This window comes from Xenopus tropicalis, chromosome 10 (genome assembly GCF_000004195.4).
Source record: "Xenopus tropicalis strain Nigerian chromosome 10, UCB_Xtro_10.0, whole genome shotgun sequence".
Lineage (NCBI taxonomy): Eukaryota > Metazoa > Chordata > Amphibia > Anura > Pipidae > Xenopus > Xenopus tropicalis.
In genome coordinates, this window is record NC_030686.2 from 6,273,147 (window position 1) to 6,293,292 (window position 20,146).

The following is a 20,146-nucleotide window of genomic DNA, read 5'->3' on the forward strand; positions in this document are numbered from 1 at the left end:
GTAGTTTGTTTTTAATAATATATACCCCCGCTTGGAATAACAGTAATGAAAGAATCATAATATTGAAAGAAATTGCCCTTGAGTTGAGTGATCATTGGATTTCATTAATTTCTAAAGCTCTTTGTGCTGCTATTAAACTACCAGGACCCTGGAGCCTCGGCCACAATGTGAGTTGTAGTTCAGCCAAAGCCAGAGGGTTGATGGGAAGTTGTGGGGAATATATTGTATAAGAACAGCTCAATGGAGAGATCAATACATTCAGAACGTTGGAGAGAGTATTTAGTCCCAGTTTAAGCTTACACCTTCTCTTATTAAAGTGGTAGTTTACCTTTAAGTTAACTGTTGTTGAATTTTTAAATTATTCTTCTCCAGCTTTAAAATGGGGGTCGGTGACCCCAGTAGCCAAACAACCCTATTGCTTTGTGCAGCTACCATTTTACTCTTGTTATTTTTCAATAATTGTTTTTCAGGTTAGGCCCTCTCCTATGCATCTTGTACTCTCTCATTCAAAGAGCTGCCTAGTTGCTAGGGTAAGCTTGACCCTAGCAACCAGAATAAAAAAGCTAAATAATGGAAGACCAATTGCAAGTGATCTCAGGATCAAAAAGGCTAATTTAAAGGTGAACCACCCCTTTACGCTATATATATATATATATATGTTTCATTGCCAAAATGTTGATGAGATTTTGCTCATAGGTAACAACTCAGAGGAGCAAACTGCATATTATAAGGGACTGACATTTTAAAGCAATGTTGCCATGATGCAATTTTGGGATCCCAGGGGATTAAAAAAACATATTTAACCCTATAACTGCCTGAGGGGCCTACAGATTTGCAGAGCAATCGAATGTAGGCACCTCCGCCAGTAAAGGGCCACAGGATAACATATATTATGATTATTACCTCTTCTCCTTCTTCCGAGTGCATGGAAAGCTGGTCATGCTGAATGATTTCGGCATCTTCCTCGGTGGGTCCATTACCGACGCGAATGCCTCCGAAGTTATGCGTACCCTGGGTAAGTGGGTGGGGGGGAGGGGGGTTTATAAATCAGGGTTAGGTCCCTCAGCCAATCAGAATCAACCTATGCTTAATCACACAACTGCAATACTATCCATCGATCTTACTGATATAAGGCACAATGTGATTGGCTCAAGCTGTTTACAACTGAAAACTCCCATCACTGCCCATGAAAAATCCCATCAAGACACAATGGGAAATTCATTTCACATTCCCTTAACCATATATATTTATATAGAGTCACAATTTTTATGCGGTACCCTGATTTATAATTTAATAGCATTAACACCGCCTACCCCTGAGCGATAAGAGAATCTGTGGCTGCCCGTACGTCACACAGGTCGGTGCTGTATACTCTTATCCCATAAGAAGATGGCGGTGTTAACCTTATTAACTTATAAAATGCAAGCAGGAGGCAACCCCCCACCCGCCCTATTGGGGAGAACATGCTGGAATGTGGAGTGACAATGATTAATACATATATTTGATTTACATGGAACCTGAAGAGATTAAAACAGCTTACATTGTATGAGTTCCTGGTTGTAGGTTATTTCTCTGCCTATAAGCAGCCTGTATATTTATATCAGGCCAAAGCTGCATGTCCGGTTAATGTGCCAGCAGTGATTCCCCAGATCCGCACTGCTACACTATTGAGTCTCCGCTGTCAGGATGGGCACAATGCCATGCAGGACACTGGCAGACAGGGCTAAATAACACTGAATCACTTCATACTATTTCTATTGCTTATTCTGTCTGGTAAACATTTATTTTTTAAATACCAAATATAGATGGGAGCTTAGTGCTCTGTCACAAGCTAAAACCTAAGCCATGACCAATAATGTTGCTATATTTCTCTATGGAGAATGACCAAGTCAAGGGAAGCAATATGGCAGTTTCCACAAATATATATACTGTATGCAAGTATAAGTAATTTCTTCAAGCATTAGGCTACAACCACACAGGGCTCATTCTTCTCCTGTGACTGCACCCAAAGCCAATGCCTTAGCCTAGGGTCAGGCACACGGAGCGGATTTCAGCCAAAATGCATGAGTATTCAATTAACAGCTAATAACAGCTCAGTGTGCCAGCACCCAGGCCCAGACAATGGCTGCTTGTACTGCTCGGCCTGCGTTTATCCGTGGGCTGAGAATAAGCCCCCTGTGGCTGTAGCCTTCCATACACGCACCGATATTATCGTACGAAACCTCGTTTCGTGCGATAATCGGTGCGTGTATGGTATGTCGGCGAGTCGACCGATATCGCAGGAACCTGCTGATATCGGACGACTCACCGATCGGACCAGTTGGAAAATTTTGATCGGGCGCCATAGAAGGCGCCTGACCAAAATTCTCCCTTCAGATCTGAATCGGCAGAAGGAGGTAGAAATCCTATTGTTTCTACCTCCTTACCTGCCGATTCAGCCCTGAATGGTGTGTGGCGGATCTTACGATGTTTCGTTCGACCGATGGTCGTACGAAACATCGTTAGATCGCCACGTGTATGGCCACCTTTAGGCTAATAGCCCAAAGGGAGATTAGTCGCCCATGATTAATCTCAGCTACCTCATTTGTCGCCCGTGGTAGCAGAGATTTAGCAGCGGAGGACTAATCACCCCATGGGCTACCAGCCTAACAGTCTAGTTAACGGGTTATACACAATTAAAAAAACTTTCTTCTAAATTGTATTTGCTTCCTTTACCCCCCAGCTGCCACAACTGCAGAATCTACGACGCGGACTCTCCTTTTGTTGCAGATGTCATTTTATTTTTTTTTGGATTCTGACAATTCAGTGTGGGACTGGAAGTTGCTTAAAAGCTTCCAGTGAATTTGGATGTAAACAGGTGACCAGCAAATGCTGAACAGTTTCTATAGGTGATCAGATCTCTAGTGAACATTGCACCTTTTATTACATAACCCCATTTGTCTCTATAGGGAAAGCAATAAAAGAGATACTACCTTCTCTTCTACTAAAGCTGTTTTAACCCTTATTCAAAACATGAATGAGAGTTACATGATGCATATAATATATATATACTTGCACAAATGCAGCCCCTCAGCTATAAAGCTGCCATCAATGGGCAGAGCAGCACAATTCATTCATTCACAAATGGTGCCTTTTCCGTTCTCTACATTAGCAGGGCAATCAAGAATGGACTTTTGGAAAGAAAATATGATAAGGGCACTGGTAGTTTGTGCAAACTCACGCTATTCTGTGGTCCAATAGCAGTCCAAGTCCAAGTCTGACAATTTGACGAAGGCGAAACATGGAAGTGCACTAGAATGTCAGATATTGTGCCATTTATTTAATAATTTGTTGCCCTGATCCTTACATAGCAACTATGGGCCATCCTACCTTTAAGAAGGGGACAAGAGTAGGTGAATCACAAGAGCAGCCAAGAATGATTATAGTCTTAATGTTCTGGTATGGCTGGGCCACCATAGGTGCTTGCGCAGGAAAGAAGGTATGTCTAAACTGCAAATAACTGATGCAGCCAACAGTTGGGGGCTAGAATAGACTATGGAATAAAATCTGTAACTATTGCTAAGCAGAACAGGTTTGCATTTGTGAATAAATGAAATTCTTAATATAGGGCTGCATATTTGTGCTCGTGTTTATACGTCACATGGGATAGAACCGTGCAGCTACTCACCAAATGTTTTCTCCTCAGGTATTGGCGGCGTAAAATAAGGGGTTTGACCACAAGCATCCAAGGTACACAAATAATTGCACATACAACCAGGAAGCACTGCAACCCCATCTGTAGGGCAAATAAAACATAACATGTTAGGCAAATTGGCACTAGAACTTGGGGAGTTCAAACCACTTGTTTGGTAATTATTATAAAAACATCCAACAACCCCACATAAACCTCCTTTACCATAATGCAACCCAAAGACCTAAATAAAATAGCATCTCAGTCTTTCGACCCTAGAGCCCAATATAAACTTACATTCATCTAATTCCTGCTTAAAGTCCATGTACCCTCCCTTATTTTCCCCAACTACAGTGCCTAGGTGCTCTGTAATCTCCCAAGAACTCTGAGAAATACCTACAGAATTTCATGGTCTCATAAAACATGACCCATCTAAAAATGCCAAATTTAAATTAAAGCCTGAGAAGTAAACAAGGGAGGAGGGAGACCGTTCTATTTTGGCAGGCACTAATATGCCTTTCCATGGTAGAACCTAGAACAGTATACTTATATGTGCCAGGTAAGTTTTAGGGAGGCTAAACTAACATAAACCTTCATTATTCTCTACCTATGAATGGTACAGAACCAAATATAAAGGACAAGCAAGGCTTCAGTGGATGCTGCCCCTACCTGGCCCTTGTAGAGCATGGGGAGGCTAGTGTCTTGGTAGCTGAAGAGGAACATGTTGATGAAGTGAATAAGGAGACTCGGAGCAACCATGGAGGTTGAAGCATCATACGCACACCACTTGTAGATTATAAGTATGACCAGATAGCCAAACAGAGTGGTCATAAATATCATCTCAGGTATAAAACCCAGGTAGATGTTCAGAGGCTTCTTGAAGTAGCTGTAATGGGAAAACATAGACATGATTTCAGCAAAAATCAGTACTCTCATATACGGAATGGTATGTTTATCAGTGTAATTACATTTATGTTTGCATGTTACTCGCTGCTTTATTCAATTAGACTCCCATTCCAATATCTTTACTACCCCTGCTCTTCCCATTGGGACTAATTTGCTAACACTAAGCAATTGTGCCCCAGTGCAGAAATCAGAGAAATCAGTCAAAAAATTGGGCAGCAGAAATCCTGATAGCTATCAGTTACAGCACTGGGGCAGAATTGCTCAGCGTTACTAACTGTGCTTGTATCATTATTATGCTTAGTAACATTATTATCCCTCATTACCCTTGTCGGGTAATTGTTGTATCCTTGCTCAGTATGGTTAGTGCCACACATTACTAATATTAATTTACCTGGTCAGTGATGCATTATGATCCCGGTTTCTTTCAATTAGTATAACACTGTGTTGCATATTGACTTTTAATACTTACATGTGATTGAGGAGGCTGAGAGCTACTCCAAAAGTCATATGTATGATTCCAAGGACCACGGACATTTTCATTTTAAAGGAATTCAAGAACGTTAGCTTGTTGGTTGCTAAGCTCCAAATCTGTAATGCAGAAACAGAGGGGAAAACTGAAGTCACAGGACACCCTCACCACATGTCTCTCTACCTTTCCCATTTAGATTGCAAGTTGCGTAAAGCACCCGCACCCATAACAAGGGGTAGTTTATCTATAAATTAACTTTTAGTATGGTGTGGAGCAGGGATCCCCCACCATTGGCTCCGGGGCAACATGTTGCTCCCCAACCCCTTGGATGTTGCTCTCACGGCAGTTATTTTTGAATTCCTGACTTGGGGGCAAGTTTTGGTTGAATAAAAACAAGATTTCCTACCAAATAAAGCCCCTGTAAGCTGATAGGGTGCATAGAGGCCCCTAATAGCCAATCACAGCCCTTATTTGGCACCCCCATGAACTTTTATGGTGCTTGTGTTGCTCCCCAAGTCTTTTTACATTTGCCTGTGGCTCACGTGTAACAACAGGTTGGGGATTTTTGGTGTAGACATTTCCAACTGGTGTTTCATTCTATCATTTGTGGTTTTTTAGTTATTTTGTTTTATGTTCACATTCAGCAGCTCTCCAGTTTGGAATTTCAGCAGCTTTTTGGTTGCTGGGGTCTTGTTTACCTTAGCAACCAGGAAAGATAAGTAATGCAAAGTAACTGTAATAAAATAGTAACCTCACAGAGCAATCGTTTCTTGAAAGCCAGAAGGATGTAGAAGCAAATAGGTTGAAAATGATATAAAAATAAATGATGAAGACCAATTGCAAAGTCGCTACAAATAGGACATTCTATAACATATTAAAGGTTAGAGTGAACCACCCCTTTGTCTCTGAAATTAAAATACTGTTTAGATGAGTTTCAATATGTTCAAGTGGTTGGAGTGTGTGGGTTATGTTTCTTGTGTTTCTCATACGGAACCTTACATTTTACTCTAACACATAGAAGTTTGATTTGATGTTTTTATTTTGGCAAACTACCAGTATCCCCTATTCACATATGTACAGTTTATAAAATGCAAGCACAGCCAAACTGGATTTCTAAACTCCATTTACACTTACCGGATCGATACCAAAGGGGTAAGGTCCATTGAACACTCCGGTGACATTTGGATTCAGTTGCAGAACAGAGGTATGCTTAAGAAGATCTTCTCTGCAGAGGGACAACAATAACATCAGGTGAGTCATAAAAGCACAAATATTCAAAACTCAATAGGTAACAATAGGTGTACCTGTCCCATCCCCCTATTCCACCTACAGCACTGGTGTAGTAAAGGAAGGCGCTGTAAACTGAATTGTTGTTTGAATTAATGGCCCAATAACAGCTGCTACCAAGGTCAGAAATCAAACTACTTTGGTGCATCTATGTTGCATGAGAAAAACAGCAAAAGGTCTCCAATTCTGTTGTTTCAGTAACAGAAAAAGAGGACAGGTGCCAACCGTGATCCTGTATAAAAGTGCATTTTACTATATGCCATTATAACCAGTAGTAACATATAAGCACTAGTCCTCCAAGAGCATAACCAGACTGAGGGGGTTTTAGATATTGCATATTTATTTACAGTCATTACAAGATCACAATTGGTCTACGTTTTTTATAGTTTTGGAATTATTTGCCTTCATCTTTCCAGCTTTCAAATGGGGGTCACTGACCCCGGCAGCCAAAAAACTGTTGCTCTGCTACGATCTTATTGTTACTTTTTATTACTTATTTAATTACTATTTTACTATTCACTAATTTACTATCACTAATAGTAATTACTAATTTACTAGTAATGACTAATAGTAATAGAGATCACTAATAGTAATATTACTAATTTACTATTTATGCCCTCTTCTATTCATATTCCCGTGTCTCTTTCAAACCACTGTCTGGTTGTTAGGTTAAATAGGACCCTAGCAACCAGAGAGCTGCTGAATTCAAAAACCGCAAAATTAAAAAAAATGAAGACCAATTGCAAATTGCTCCAGCACTCTCTACATCATACTAAAAGTTATTTTAAAGGTGAACAAATCATTTCAATGCTTAAAGGTGCAGGACACCAAAATATATGCATAAACAAGAAGCTTGCCTTGGAACAGAAAGCCAAGGCAAAATTCCAGGTTTGCTCCTTTAGAAAAAACAGGAGAGATTCGCCGTTTAACTATAAGAGAGATGGATCAATACTCACGACCAAGTGTCTGTGAACATCGGCCTTACGCTCCACGATGAGCCGAAAAGATTGAGAGCTTTGGAGAAGCAGTCATTGTAGATGAGGCCGGTGTATATTGAAAAGAGGCCCATGAGAAGAATTATGTATCGGCCACTGAACATCATGGTGAAGAGCTGGGAATGGGAAGAGTGGAAATGATAAACATTCATATAGCCTTGGAAACAAATCCTCCCAGAAGCCTTTAGTAAGTAAACCATTAATATAAGTTGATGTAAAATTGATGAGAGTGCTATTCTAATACTTATGGAATTTACATTCATGATTTTGTTTTTTTTTTTTTAATTTTTTAATTCCAAGCTATTATGGGTTAAAGTACTGTTACAACAGCCCCACCTGCTGGTCACTTTCCAAACATGACGTATTCGAGGACGTTGTTAAGGGAGAAAGAGGGCTGATCTGATGTTCAACTGGTTAGAAAAAAACATTAGAAACCTCAGATAACCTTTCTTACGCCTTTCCCAACCAGAAGAACATCAGTAAATCCCTCTCTTTCACCCGACAACCACCTCAACAACGTCCTCAACCTCATATTCAGAAAGTGACCAGCTGGTGGCGCTGTTGGACTGTCTTGGAATTAAAAAAAATAATAATGAATGCAAATTGCAAGAGTGCTTAGAATAGCACACTCAAATTTTACATCAACTTGTTTTAAAGGTTTACTTATCCTTTAAAACACATGGTAAATACATGACCTCCTAGGAGTATTATAACATAGACATATTAGGCTCAACATATAGAATTTTTAATCTCTCTGTTAGCAAAAGAAATAGAATACACAAGCTAGTGTCCTTATAATGTACAAAGCTGCATACCTCGTTGTCGATCTTTTGGGATAGAATTCGGCTCTCTCTTACAACCATCCAAACGGCAAATAGAGTCATTAGAATTCCATGTCCAAAGTCACCAAACATCACAGCGAAGAGAAAGGGGAAAGTGATGATGGTATATGGAGCTGCAAAGGCAGAAAGATAAAGCATTACACATTTATGTATTTATTTCCTGGTGTTTATATAGAGCAGACATTTCCTCAGAGCTTTACAGAGATTCTAATTCAATCACATCAGTCCCTGCCCCAGTGGAGCTTACAATCTAAGGTCCCTATCCCATTCCCATCAGCCCCTGCCCCAGTGAGCTTACAATCTAAGGTCCCTATCCCATTCCCATCAGTCCCTGCCCCAGTGAGCTTACAATCTAAGGTCCCTATCACATTCCCATCAGTCCCTGCCCCAGTGAGCTTACAATCTAAGGTCCCTATCACATTCCCATCAGTCCCTGCCCCAGTTGAGCTTACAATCTAAGGTCCCTATCCCATTCCCATCAGTCCCTGCCCCAGTGAGCTTACAATCTAAGGTCCCTATCCCATTCCCATCAGTCCCTGCCCCAGTGAGCTTACAATCTAAGGCCCCTATCACATTCCCATCAGTCCCTGCCCCAGTGAGCTTACAATCTAAGGCCCCTATCACATTCCCATCAGTCCCTGCCCCAGTTGAGCTTACAATCTAAGGTCCCTATCCCATTCCCATCAGTCCCTGCCCCAGTGGAGCTTACGATCTAAGGTCCCTATCCCATTCCCATCAGTCCCTGCCCCAGTGGAGCTTACAATCTAAGGTCCCTATCCCATTCCCATCAGTCCCTGCCCCAGTGGAGCTTACAATCTAAGGTCCCTATCCCATTCCCATCAGTCCCTGCCCCAGTGGAGCTTACAATCTAAGGTTTCTATCACATTCCCATCAGTTCCTGCCCCAGTGAGCTTACAATCTAAGGTTTCTATCCCATTCCCATCAGTCCCTGCCCCAGTGGAGCTTACAATCTAAGGTTTCTATCCCATTCCCATCAGTCCCTGCCCCAGTGGAGCTTACAATCTAAGGTTTCTATCACATTCCCATCAGTCCCTGCCCCAGTGGAGCTTACAATCTAAGGTTTCTATCACATTCACACACACTAGGGCCAATTTTATCAGGAGTCAGTTAACCTCCCTGAATGTTTTCTGTAGTGCGGAAAGAAAACCAGTGTACCTGGAGGTAACTCATGCAAGCACAGGCAGATCATATTTGCAGATAGTGGCCTGAATGGAATCAAACTTTCGTTGCTGCAAGGCAGCAAGTGCTACCAATGAGCCACTATGCACCCCCACATAATGAAAACCCAAAGTTGTAGGAATATGGCATTCTATAACACACTAAAAGCTAACGTAGGCAAGGTGAACCGCCCCTTTAAATTTTCTAATTACAACCAAGGGCCTCGATCATAAACAATTCTGGGTATACTATATTTCCAGTTAAAATGCCAAGGGGCAGTTATGTACCTGGGTTTATTTCACGATAGCTGCCAATGCCGTAGGCGTCAACCAGGTTCTGAAAGCCGTATGTGAATTTGTTGGTCTTATTGTACGTTGGGGGGGTCTGATTGGTCTGCATCCTGTTTAAGATGGAGGGGACAGTGGAGCCACTATGTTCCTGAAAGGGATATCAATCGACATCAGTGATCAAATCTATACAAACAGTGGAACAAATTCATGTGTATGGGAAGCAAGGTTAACACAATAGGATAGGAAATAAAGTAGGAAATGTTTAGCACTATACATGCATTACTCACCGTTCCCCTTCTAAGGGCAAACTGAATGGAATCAAGATCTGCCACAGGACACCAGACTTCAGCAATAAGACACTTCTGGGTCACATCAATGTTGCAGAGGTTAAGGGTATGGTAGATTGCCTTCATCTTCCTCACTTTAATAAACCACACACGCAGCGACTTGGCAGCAGCCTGCAGGACACGTTGTCGATGATCTTCTGTTTGATTGAGAACCTATGGGGAAAAGCATGAAGAAGAATATACAAAATTCTGCAGCTACCCAGCTGAGGTTAAATGAGCCATAAATATAGCTAGAAATGCCATTTTATATACTAAACTGACTGCACTAGCTTGATGTTTTAGTATCTTTATAGAAGTAATGATTATGGTCTTTACAGTTGTCATATAAACAGATGCTATAGGGCTGATTATTGCATTCTGATGCATATTGAACTGGTTTCAGAGCAGCTATATAATGTGAACCTGGATTAATTATTTATCAGCCTTATATGGTTAGATTTATATTCTATATACAGTATGCTGTGAGTCAGTCCCTAAGCAGCACAGAGCATGTGCTGGGAATCAGCAGAAAAAAAGAAGGGGGCTACTGGGGCACCTATGGAGGCATAGATTTTCATTACTAAAGGGACGTGGTTGCCTTGCTTGGGCCGGTACAGAAGCCCAAAACATAATGAACAACATTTCCAGCCTATTTCCTTAGTTAAGCTTTAGTTCTCCTTTAATAGCAGCCAACTGGTGAAGTTCAGAAGGAAGGCTTACCATCTGTAAATCCTCAATCCTTGTGTTAACTCCAGTTGCCATTTCCTTACGCTCCTGTGGTGTCTCTGGGCAGGGATACAGTGATGCACGGAACCTGTTGCATTCATTTAAACAACAGTCAAGCAAATGAGAAAGTATATGAAAGGAACTAAACTGTGAATCCACAGGTGCTAACACTGCAACTAAGAGCATTTGTAGACTTGCCATTAGGCTTATCCGTTTAATATAAAAAATAAGTTATTAGACCAGGGATTATTTCCATCCTCCTTAGGCTGGCAGTCTTTCAACACCTCCATCATCTTGTTCCACGTAAGAAGTGATGGATTCTGGGACTAGAAGTCCCTCTGCATAGTGGGTGTAGAGTTGCCCCCCGCTGGCATTTAACCGGCCGGCAAATCGCCAGCTTGGGATGGGGCTCTGGTGCTGGTATTACAAACTTAATGGAAATAGGTAAATTTGTAAGGGTGGCAACCCTACCTATAATGCCTCCCTTCCCTGACTCTTTCTGCGGCCGATCAGCCCCTTTTTATTTAGAAGGCCCCTTCCATCCATTATCCCCCACTGCCCATTTCCCCACCCACAAGTGATGTCACTGCTCCCCCCCACCCTAAAGGCTGGTATTAATAATTAAAAAAAAGTGGAAATTCTAATCCTAAGTGGGTGGTGCACAGACTCTTTGGAAAAACAGGGGAACTTCCCCTTCCCAGAATTCATCTCTTCACACTGGAACATGATGAGGGGAGGGGGTTAAACATATTTGCCAGCCTAAAGGGGAAAAGGGGTTAGGAAAAGGTATGTACTAAATGGGGCTGTAATAAAACATTTCTTACCCCTCGCAGATCTTCTTTACCCTGTTCTTGAGCTGGTCTCCTTGGAAGAATATAATGAAAACGGACTTGTGAACACTGTCACCCTGCAAGACACAAGTATATTTGAGTGAATGGATTGAGTAAAGTAATGACAGGACAAATACACTGTTAATTAGTGGAATTCTCTGCCAGACAGGGTTGTACTGGCAAATACATTAGACACCTTCAAGAAAGGGCTGGGTGGCTTTTATCAAGACAATGAACTTAGTAGAAGCTGATCCAGACACTGGTCCAACTGCCGTCATATTGAGTCTGATTTGTTTTCTCCGTTCGAGTGCAAAAAAACAGAAAAATTGAATGTGAAACTTCTATAGGTTAATAGTTTCGAGTTTCTATAAAAGTCAATAGGAGTTGTCCAGGGTCGGAATTGGGGGTGCAGGGCCCACCGGGGCTGCTCCAGGGGCCCCGCACCCCCCAAGGTGCCTCCTCCTTCCAGGAATTGGGATCAGGTCTGGGCCACTGGGGGTATTTTCTCGGTGTCCCGGCGGCCCAGTCCGACCCTGGAGTTGTCCTAGGCAAAGCCAAGCCATATTTTCAATTTGGAGTTTTATTTGAATATTGAAATTGTTTTTTACCACATTAAAGAATTATGGATGCACCAATCCAGGATTCTGCCTTTTTCAGCGGGATTCGAATTCAGCTGAATCCACGCTCCTTGCCGAACCGACTCCGTAAAATCATGTGACTTTTTGTCACATAAACACAAAAGTTGAAAATTTTTCACAGTGCTTTTTAACCCTTCCTTCCGATTCGGTTTTGGTTTACCGCTTACAAAGGATTCGTGGTTCGGCCGAATCCAAAAATAGTGGATTTGGTGCATCCATATGATAAATAAGTGAGCATTCGATATGTGAGTTTAATCAATTGAGAATCACAAACGCAAAAACTGATAAATAAGCCCCTTCGTTTTAACGAAATGCTCCGGGCATTATCCGAGAATGTGCCCCTACAGGGCAGCTCCTGAGAGCTATGACCCCCCCATATGAAGCAGTGGATTAGACTTACAGCAAGTTCTCAGCAGAGGCTGCAAATCTGTGAATATGGGGGGGTTAATACATAGGTCAGGCAATGTTCCTTGGGAGACTGCCATAATAAATGCTTATCTTCCGGCACAGGCTGTTTGGTTGAGTTACAGCATAGCTTTGATCAAACACTGGCCAGGGGCACTGCCCGCAAAATGTTCTCTGTAGATAAGCAGCCTCATAACAATGATTCATGCACAGAGTATTTGTTTTTCTCTGCCACGTTTGGACCTATTCAGGCAAATTTCTTTATACGCACTGTTGGGGGGGGGGGGGGGGAATCACACAGCAGAAAGGGCACACAAATCTGCATTATTTTCTAGCTAAAATGGGTCCCGTATGACACGGATGGATAAATCCTGCAGTGGCCAACTTATTATTACAATGTGTAACATCAGTGTTTCAGTCCCTCCTCCCCTGCCAGGATTTCAAATGCAGAAAGAGAAGAACAGTTTTGCAGCTGGATTTCAGCATATAAAAATGGTATTTATTCCTACTGTTTGAAGGAACAGATTACAGGGATAGGGATATTAGGGGTTTCTGTGTTGTGTGGGGCTGAAAGTGAACCAGGGCACATTTCAGGTAATAATTACCTAAAAAGAGCAACTTGCATAGTGGGGGAGAGTATTAATATCCCTGCTCCTGGGGCCACAGTGCACGGGTAATAGCACACAAGGCTGTATGGAGGTCCCCGATCCGATGGGAAAACTCAAACCTGCCTGATTGACACCTGCCCAATTTTACGAAACATTTGTTTTTAGAACTTAAATTTAAGAAGAATGGTAAGGCAACTACCAAAAGAATTATTTGTTACATAAGTTATGCAAAGGTGTATTTCCCCTTTAAAGCTGTAAGAAATAAAAGCTAAGGGCTCTGGTACACGGGGAGATTAGTCGCCCGCGGCAAAACTCCCTGCTCGTGGGCGACTAATCTCCCCGAGTTGCCTTCCCCCTGCCATCCCACCGGCGAACATGTAAGTCGCCGGCGGGATGGCAGACGCGGCGGGGCGATTTCGGGAAATCGCCAAAAAAGCCTCGCGAGTCTTTTTCTGCGATTTGCGCGAAATCGCGCCACCGCGTCTGCCATCCCGCCGGCGACTTACATGTTCGCCGGTGGGATGGCAGGGGGAAGGCAACTCGGGGAGATTAGTCGCCCGCGAGCAGGGAGTTTTGCCGCGGGCGACTAATCTCCCCGTGTACCAGAGCCCTAAAGGGGGCAGAGGTGTATAAGCAAATATCAGTGAGACTGGGGCAAGAGAGATCAGGGTAGGACACGAAAAGGAAAGAACGGGGCCTCTGTAATGGCTAACTACGCACAGATAGCAGGGAGATTTCCTGTGTTTGTTAGATGGATATTGTGATGTGTGTAAGGAAGCCAGTCTGGTAATCAATGGGGACTAATCTCTCTGTACAGGCACTTCCGTGGCTGCACAATGGGGAACGGCAAAGGAGAAGGGTATCTATACACAGTACATTCTTCCTTAATTGAAGACAATACCTTCCTTACCTCTTTCCAAAGACATACCAGTGTCTTATATCTGAAAGAAATGTTCTGTAAAATCCACCATCTTGCATATGTACATTCGAATAAGTACACAGAGAATTCTTTCAAAACATTCTTTTTGGGTTTAGCTCACCTTTAAAAGAGACTAATATTAATGTGTGTGTCTCTTATTACACTGAGACCCACTTCCTGCCTCAAATGATCGCCACGAAAATTTCAATCAGATAAGGATAAAATCTGCGCATGTATCTGTGTATCTATCGATACCCTTGGGGGCCCTAAATTGGGAGTCACTTTCGTACGATTGGTGCCTGTAACTATTTCATGTTCAGAACATCCTCCCATTGGTTATTCTTAGGGCTTTATACTACAATTTAAGGCTGAATGTTAAGGTGGCCATACATGGGCCGATTCTAGCTGTTGATATGGGTCCCTTAGACTGATTCGGCAGCTAATCGGCCCGTGTATGGGCACTAACGACAGGCCTGCCCGACCAACATCTGGCCTGAAATCACAAAGATCTCGATCGGGCAGGTTTAAAAATGTAGTCGGATCAGGTATAGGCGTCCTCGGTTCGGGGACTGCATCAACGAGCCAATGCGGTCCTCGAACCGAGGACGCGTATACACATCGCTCTAATTCAATTGTTTGGCCCTGGGGACAAACGACTGAATTAGCCCAATATCGCCCACCCATAGGTGGGGATATCAGGAGAAGATCCGCTCGATTGGAGAGCGTGTATGGTTTTAGATTGGAGAGCGTGTATGGTTTTAGATTGGAGAGCGTGTATGGTTTTAGATTGGAGAGCGTGTATGGTTTTAGATTGGAGAGCGTGTATGGTTTTAGATTGGAGAGCGTGTATGGTTTTAGATTGGAGAGCGTGTATGGTTTTAGATTGGAGAGCGTGTATGGTTTTAGATTGGAGAGCGTGTATGGTTTTAGATTGGAGAGCGTGTATGGTTTTAGATTGGAGAGCGTGTATGGTTTTAGATTGGAGAGCGTGTATGGTTTTAGATGCGTTGCGTTTAAACGTAAAACCGATATCCGAATGTTTGTTGGGAGAAGCATAAAATGATTGAATTAATATCTGATATCTAGGGATAACCTTACTGTGTTACTGCTCCTGGGCAAACTTAAAGCCTTTTATTACATAATTCCAATAGCCTTTAGTTTACAATTTAGGTGATATTCTGGAGACAAAAAAAAAATGGACTTTACCGTAACCGGATCCTCTAATGGGTTTTCAATCTCTGCCTGCCGCAAGAAGACATTTCCACGACATACACGCCACAGCATCCTCTCGAAGGTTGGAATCCTCTCACGATTAATCACCCCAGCCACAAAGCTAAGTTAAAAAAAATTGAAAACAATTAAAATCCAACCTTGTGGGATATTAGATAATCTGTGTGCTACATAAAAGTGATTCCGGAAAAAACCCTTTATCATGAAAGTTCCAAATTATAGGAAGGCAACCTCCCTCCGATAATAAAACAGTACCTGTACTTGATCCCAACTAAGATATAATTACCCCTTATTGGGGCAGAACAGCCCTATTGGGTTTATTTCATGGTTAAATGATTCCCTTTTCTCTGTAATAATAAAACAGTACCTGTACTTGATCCCAACTAAGATATAATTACCCCTTATTGGGGGCAGAACAGCCCTATTGGGTTTATTTCATGGTTAAATGATTCCCTTTTCTCTGTAATAATAAAACAGTACCTGTACTTGATCCCAACTAAGATATAATTACCCCTTATTGGGGGCAGAACAATCCTATTGGGTTTAATTAGTGTTTAAATGATTTTTCAGTAGACTTAAGGTGTGGAGATCCGAATTATGGAAAAACCCCAGGCCCCGAGCATTCTGGATAAAGGGTGCCATACCTGTACTACAACACAAATAAATGAAATGCCCAACAGCTTTGTATAAGGAGATAGTTCTAATAGTTAATTGGCTCGACGTACCCAAGTCGTAACGGCGCTCCTCTTCCCATCTCGCTTGGCTCCAGCAGTGAAGAAGATTCTTCCAATAGATCCGGATCCGCCATCTGCTGATGATGATGCAATTGAGCCTGAATTCACAAACCAATTAATAACTAATCAAGGCAGTTTGTGGCATGCAGGGGCCACGTGGGGCAGGCGAGGGATCAGCAGGTATAAGTGTGTGTGTATTAAAGCAAGCCGTCTATACATTGGGCCCACAGTCTAGCAGCCACGGGGGGGGGGGGGGAATAGTGAAAATGTACATAAGAGGTACGCCGGCAGCCTACATATCCATTTGTATTGTTATATAAATCTGCCTTTGCCTGTTCCACTGCACTGGTTATTAAAGGGGAGGTTCACCTTAAAGTTTTAGTGTGTTATACAATGGCCAATTCTAAGCAACTTTTCAATTGGTCTTTTTTTTTAAATTACTTGCCTTCTTCTTCCTACTCATTACAGCTTTCAAATGGGGGTCACTGACCCCACCAGGTATTGCTCTGTGATGCTACAATATTATTGTTATTGTTACTTATCTTTCTATTCAGGTCCTCTCCTACTCATATACCAGCCTCTCATTTAAACCTCTCTCTGGTTACTAAGATAATTTGGACCCTAGAAACCAGACAGCTGCTGAAATTCTGAAACTGGGGAGCTGCTGAACAAAAAGTGAAATAATTAAAAAAACTAAAAATAATACAAAATGAAGACCAACTGCAAATTATGTCAGAATATCACTCTCTACATCATACTAAAAACTCAAAAGTGGCCAACCCCTTTTATTTTACTTGTTCGTGTGAAACAGTGCAAGTACAGGGAGAGTACGGTGTGCTGCAAAGATTCAATTAGCAATCCAAACAAATAACTTACAAGTAGACCAGTTAGTACATTTCCATTATTGAAGGACAATGTATAGCATGCTGAACATTTTTCCCATTATTGCTGGTACAGGTATAGCATCCGTTATCCTGAATGCTCCAAATTACGGGAAGGGCATCTCCCACTGACCCCTCTTTTGGGTTTATTTCATGTTTAAATGATTCCCTTTTCTCTGTAATAATAAAACAGTACCTGTACTTGATCCCAACTAAGATATAATTACTCCTTATTGGGGGCAGAACAGTCCTATTGGGTTTATTTCATGGTTAAATGATTCCCTTTTCTCTGTAATAATAAAACAGTACCTGTACTTGATCCCAACTAAGATATAATTACCCCTTATTGGGGGCAGAACAGCCCTATTGGGTTTATTTAATGGTTAAATAATTCCCTTTTCTCTGTAATAATAAAACAGTACCTGTACTTGATCCCAACTAAGATATAATTACTCCTTATTGGGGGCAGAACAGCCCTATTGGGTTTATTTCATGGTTAAATGATTCCCTTTTCTCTGTAATAATAAAACAGTACCTGTACTTGATCCCAACTAAGATATAATTACCCCTTATTGGGGCAGAACAGCCCTATTGGGTTTATTTCATGGTTAAATGATTCCCTTTTCTCTGTAATAATAAAACAGTACCTGTACTTGATCCCAACTAAGATATAATTACCCCTTATTGGGGGCAGAACAGCCCTATTGGGTTTATTTCATGGTTAAATGATTCCCTTTTCTCTGTAATAATAAAACAGTACCTGTACTTGATCCCAACTAAGATATAATTACCCCTTATTGGGGGCAGAACAGCCCTATTGGGTTTATTTCATGGTTAAATGATTCCCTTTTCTCTGTAATAATAAAACAGTACCTGTACTTGATCCCAACTAAGATATAATTACCCCTTATTGGGGGCAGGACAATCCTATTGGGTTTATTTACTGTTTAAATGATTTCAGTAGACTTAAGATATAGAGATCTAAATTACAGAAAGAACCTTTATCTGGAAACCCCCAGGCCCTGAGCATTCTGGATAACATGTCCCATACCTGTAGTTCCTAAAACATTGGACTCACCTACCAATTCTAGATAAATCTGAACCTGGGCAGTAATTCATGGCAACAAATTAAATCCCAGCTTTCATTGTGCTACCAGCAGCTGGCTGAACAAAGCTGATTGCTGATTGGTTGCGATGTGTTACAGTCGAGGTGCCAATTTGCCCAGTGTTGGTAAATGAGCTTGTGTGTCAGGATTTCATTAACATTCAATTAATTCACTTGCATCAATACACAGGGAAAGCACTTTCTATACACCAAGCTGCTGGGCTGAAGAAGGGCACAGGACAAGACAGCAAAGGATTCTGACTGCACCTTCCAAGGCTGCAACCTCTCAGATCCATTTGACAGTAAAGTTGCTTTGACCAAGCAAACATCCATTTTTAAGAAAAGTTGCACCAAATGGATGCTTAAACACACAACGCCATGAAAATGACTTGGACGCAGGTCTATATATATATATATATATATATATATATATTATATATATATATATATATATATATATATACACACACATACACGAGAGTCAAATCTCATTATACATCAGAGCTGCTGAAAAAAGAGATTTCCATGAGCAAGGGAATAGGATGAGAAGAGACAGGTCAAGAGAGGAACCTCACAGGAGACAGAAACATGATTGGAAAAAAGAAAAAAACAAGCAGACTGGGATTAAAATTAAGGAATCCAGAATGTTTTGAAAAAGGTATTAACGATAATGAGATGGCAGTGGTTACTGGAGTACCTGAACAGTTCAAGGTAAAAATGAAACTGGGTAAAATAGACTGTGCAAAATACAAAATGTTCAATATAGTTGGGCAAAAATGTAATCTATAAAGGCTGGAGTGGGCAGATGTCTAACATAATAGTCAGAACACTACTTCCTGCTTTAGAGCTCCCTAAGTTGTTAGCAGTCAGTAGCCAATCAGTGACTTGAGGGGGGGGGGGCATATGGGACATAACTGTCAGTTAGTTTCTGAGCACGCAGGTCAGATTCAAAAGCAAACTAACTGACAGTTATATCCCCTATACCCCCCTCAAGTCTCTGATTGGCTACTGACTGCTAACAGCTTAGGGACCTATAAAGGAGGAAGCAGTGTTCTGGCTATTATGTTAGACATCTGCCCACTCCAGCCTTTATAGATGACATTTTTGCCTCACTATATTGGAAACATTTTTCTATTTTGTGCAGTCTATCAATTTTATCCAGTATCTTTTTTAATGAACTGTTCCTTTAAGGTGGGAGCTGTCACATGACCCGTGTAAGGCTCAGTAGTCAGTTTTTGCAGCATTAAGCACGGGCATGACATTATTTAAATGAAATGACTTTGTTGAAGGACGAAAGAATGTGGCATAGGGTTTCCCATAAGAATAAAAGCAAGCCCCCCGCGCTACTGCTGATTACTGCATTAGACTCAGCAAATAAGTCACAATTATCCTTGATGCCAAGTTGCCGGTGGTAAAGAAATTGACTATCAAGTGGTGCCATTCCATAAAGGGGTGGCTCATCTCATCAAGTTAACTTTTAGAATGTTACAGAATGGCCCGTTCTTAGCAACTTTTCAATTGGTCTTCATTTTATTACTTTTTTGAATTATTTGCTTTCCTTTTCTGACTATAGCTTTCAAATGGGGGTCAACTGACCGCGGCAGCCAAAATCTATTGCTCTGTGAGGCTACAATTTCAATGTTATTGTTACTTTGTATTACTTAACTTTCTGTTCAGGCTTCCTCCTATTCATCTTTCAGTTTCTCGATCAAACCACAGCCTGGTTGCTAGGGTCATCTGGACCCTAGCAACCATAAAGCTGCTAAAATTCCAAACTGGAGGGCTGCAACAGGTCTGTATGAGCTAGATCGCTAAATAAAGCCAACGGCAGTAGGGTGTTCTGGAAACCTTAATATTAAATATCTGACAACACAGTGACAAAGGGCTCAGCTCAGCAAGAAACAAAGCAAAGGGCATCTAAGGAAACAAAGCAAAGCAGTTGTTTTCATTGGCATGATGAGTGTATTGGGGATAAAAGGAAACATGGCAGAGACCTACGACACATTCTCTTAGATAGGAAGAGGTGGAGTCGTTTTTTCACACTAAATTGATGATAATTCTGTTTATCAAGTTGGGACAAATGACTGTTATAGTTTAATCATTCGG

At 41.6% G+C, this 20,146-nt stretch overlaps 1 protein-coding gene across 7 annotated transcripts in view; it reads right to left on the reverse strand.

The window, feature by feature from the left end:
- atp6v0a1 (ATPase, H+ transporting, lysosomal V0 subunit a1) overlaps window positions 1-20,146 on the reverse strand; it is a 51,629-nt gene that overhangs the window by 9,145 nt on the left and 22,338 nt on the right. For 3 of the 7 annotated variants that reach the window (XM_012971484.3, XM_031893930.1, XM_031893931.1), the window contains exons 6-18: window positions 16,046-16,152; window positions 15,297-15,423; window positions 11,515-11,597; window positions 10,685-10,778; window positions 9,926-10,138; window positions 9,636-9,786; window positions 8,143-8,282; window positions 7,289-7,443; window positions 6,180-6,270; window positions 5,046-5,164; window positions 4,340-4,556; window positions 3,668-3,775; window positions 904-1,011 (exon numbers count right to left, since the gene is read on the reverse strand). In XM_012971484.3, coding sequence (XP_012826938.1) covers window positions 904-1,011; window positions 3,668-3,775; window positions 4,340-4,556; window positions 5,046-5,164; window positions 6,180-6,270; window positions 7,289-7,443; window positions 8,143-8,282; window positions 9,636-9,786; window positions 9,926-10,138; window positions 10,685-10,778; window positions 11,515-11,597; window positions 15,297-15,423; window positions 16,046-16,152 — 1,713 coding nt within the window. 7 annotated transcript variants of the gene reach the window in all.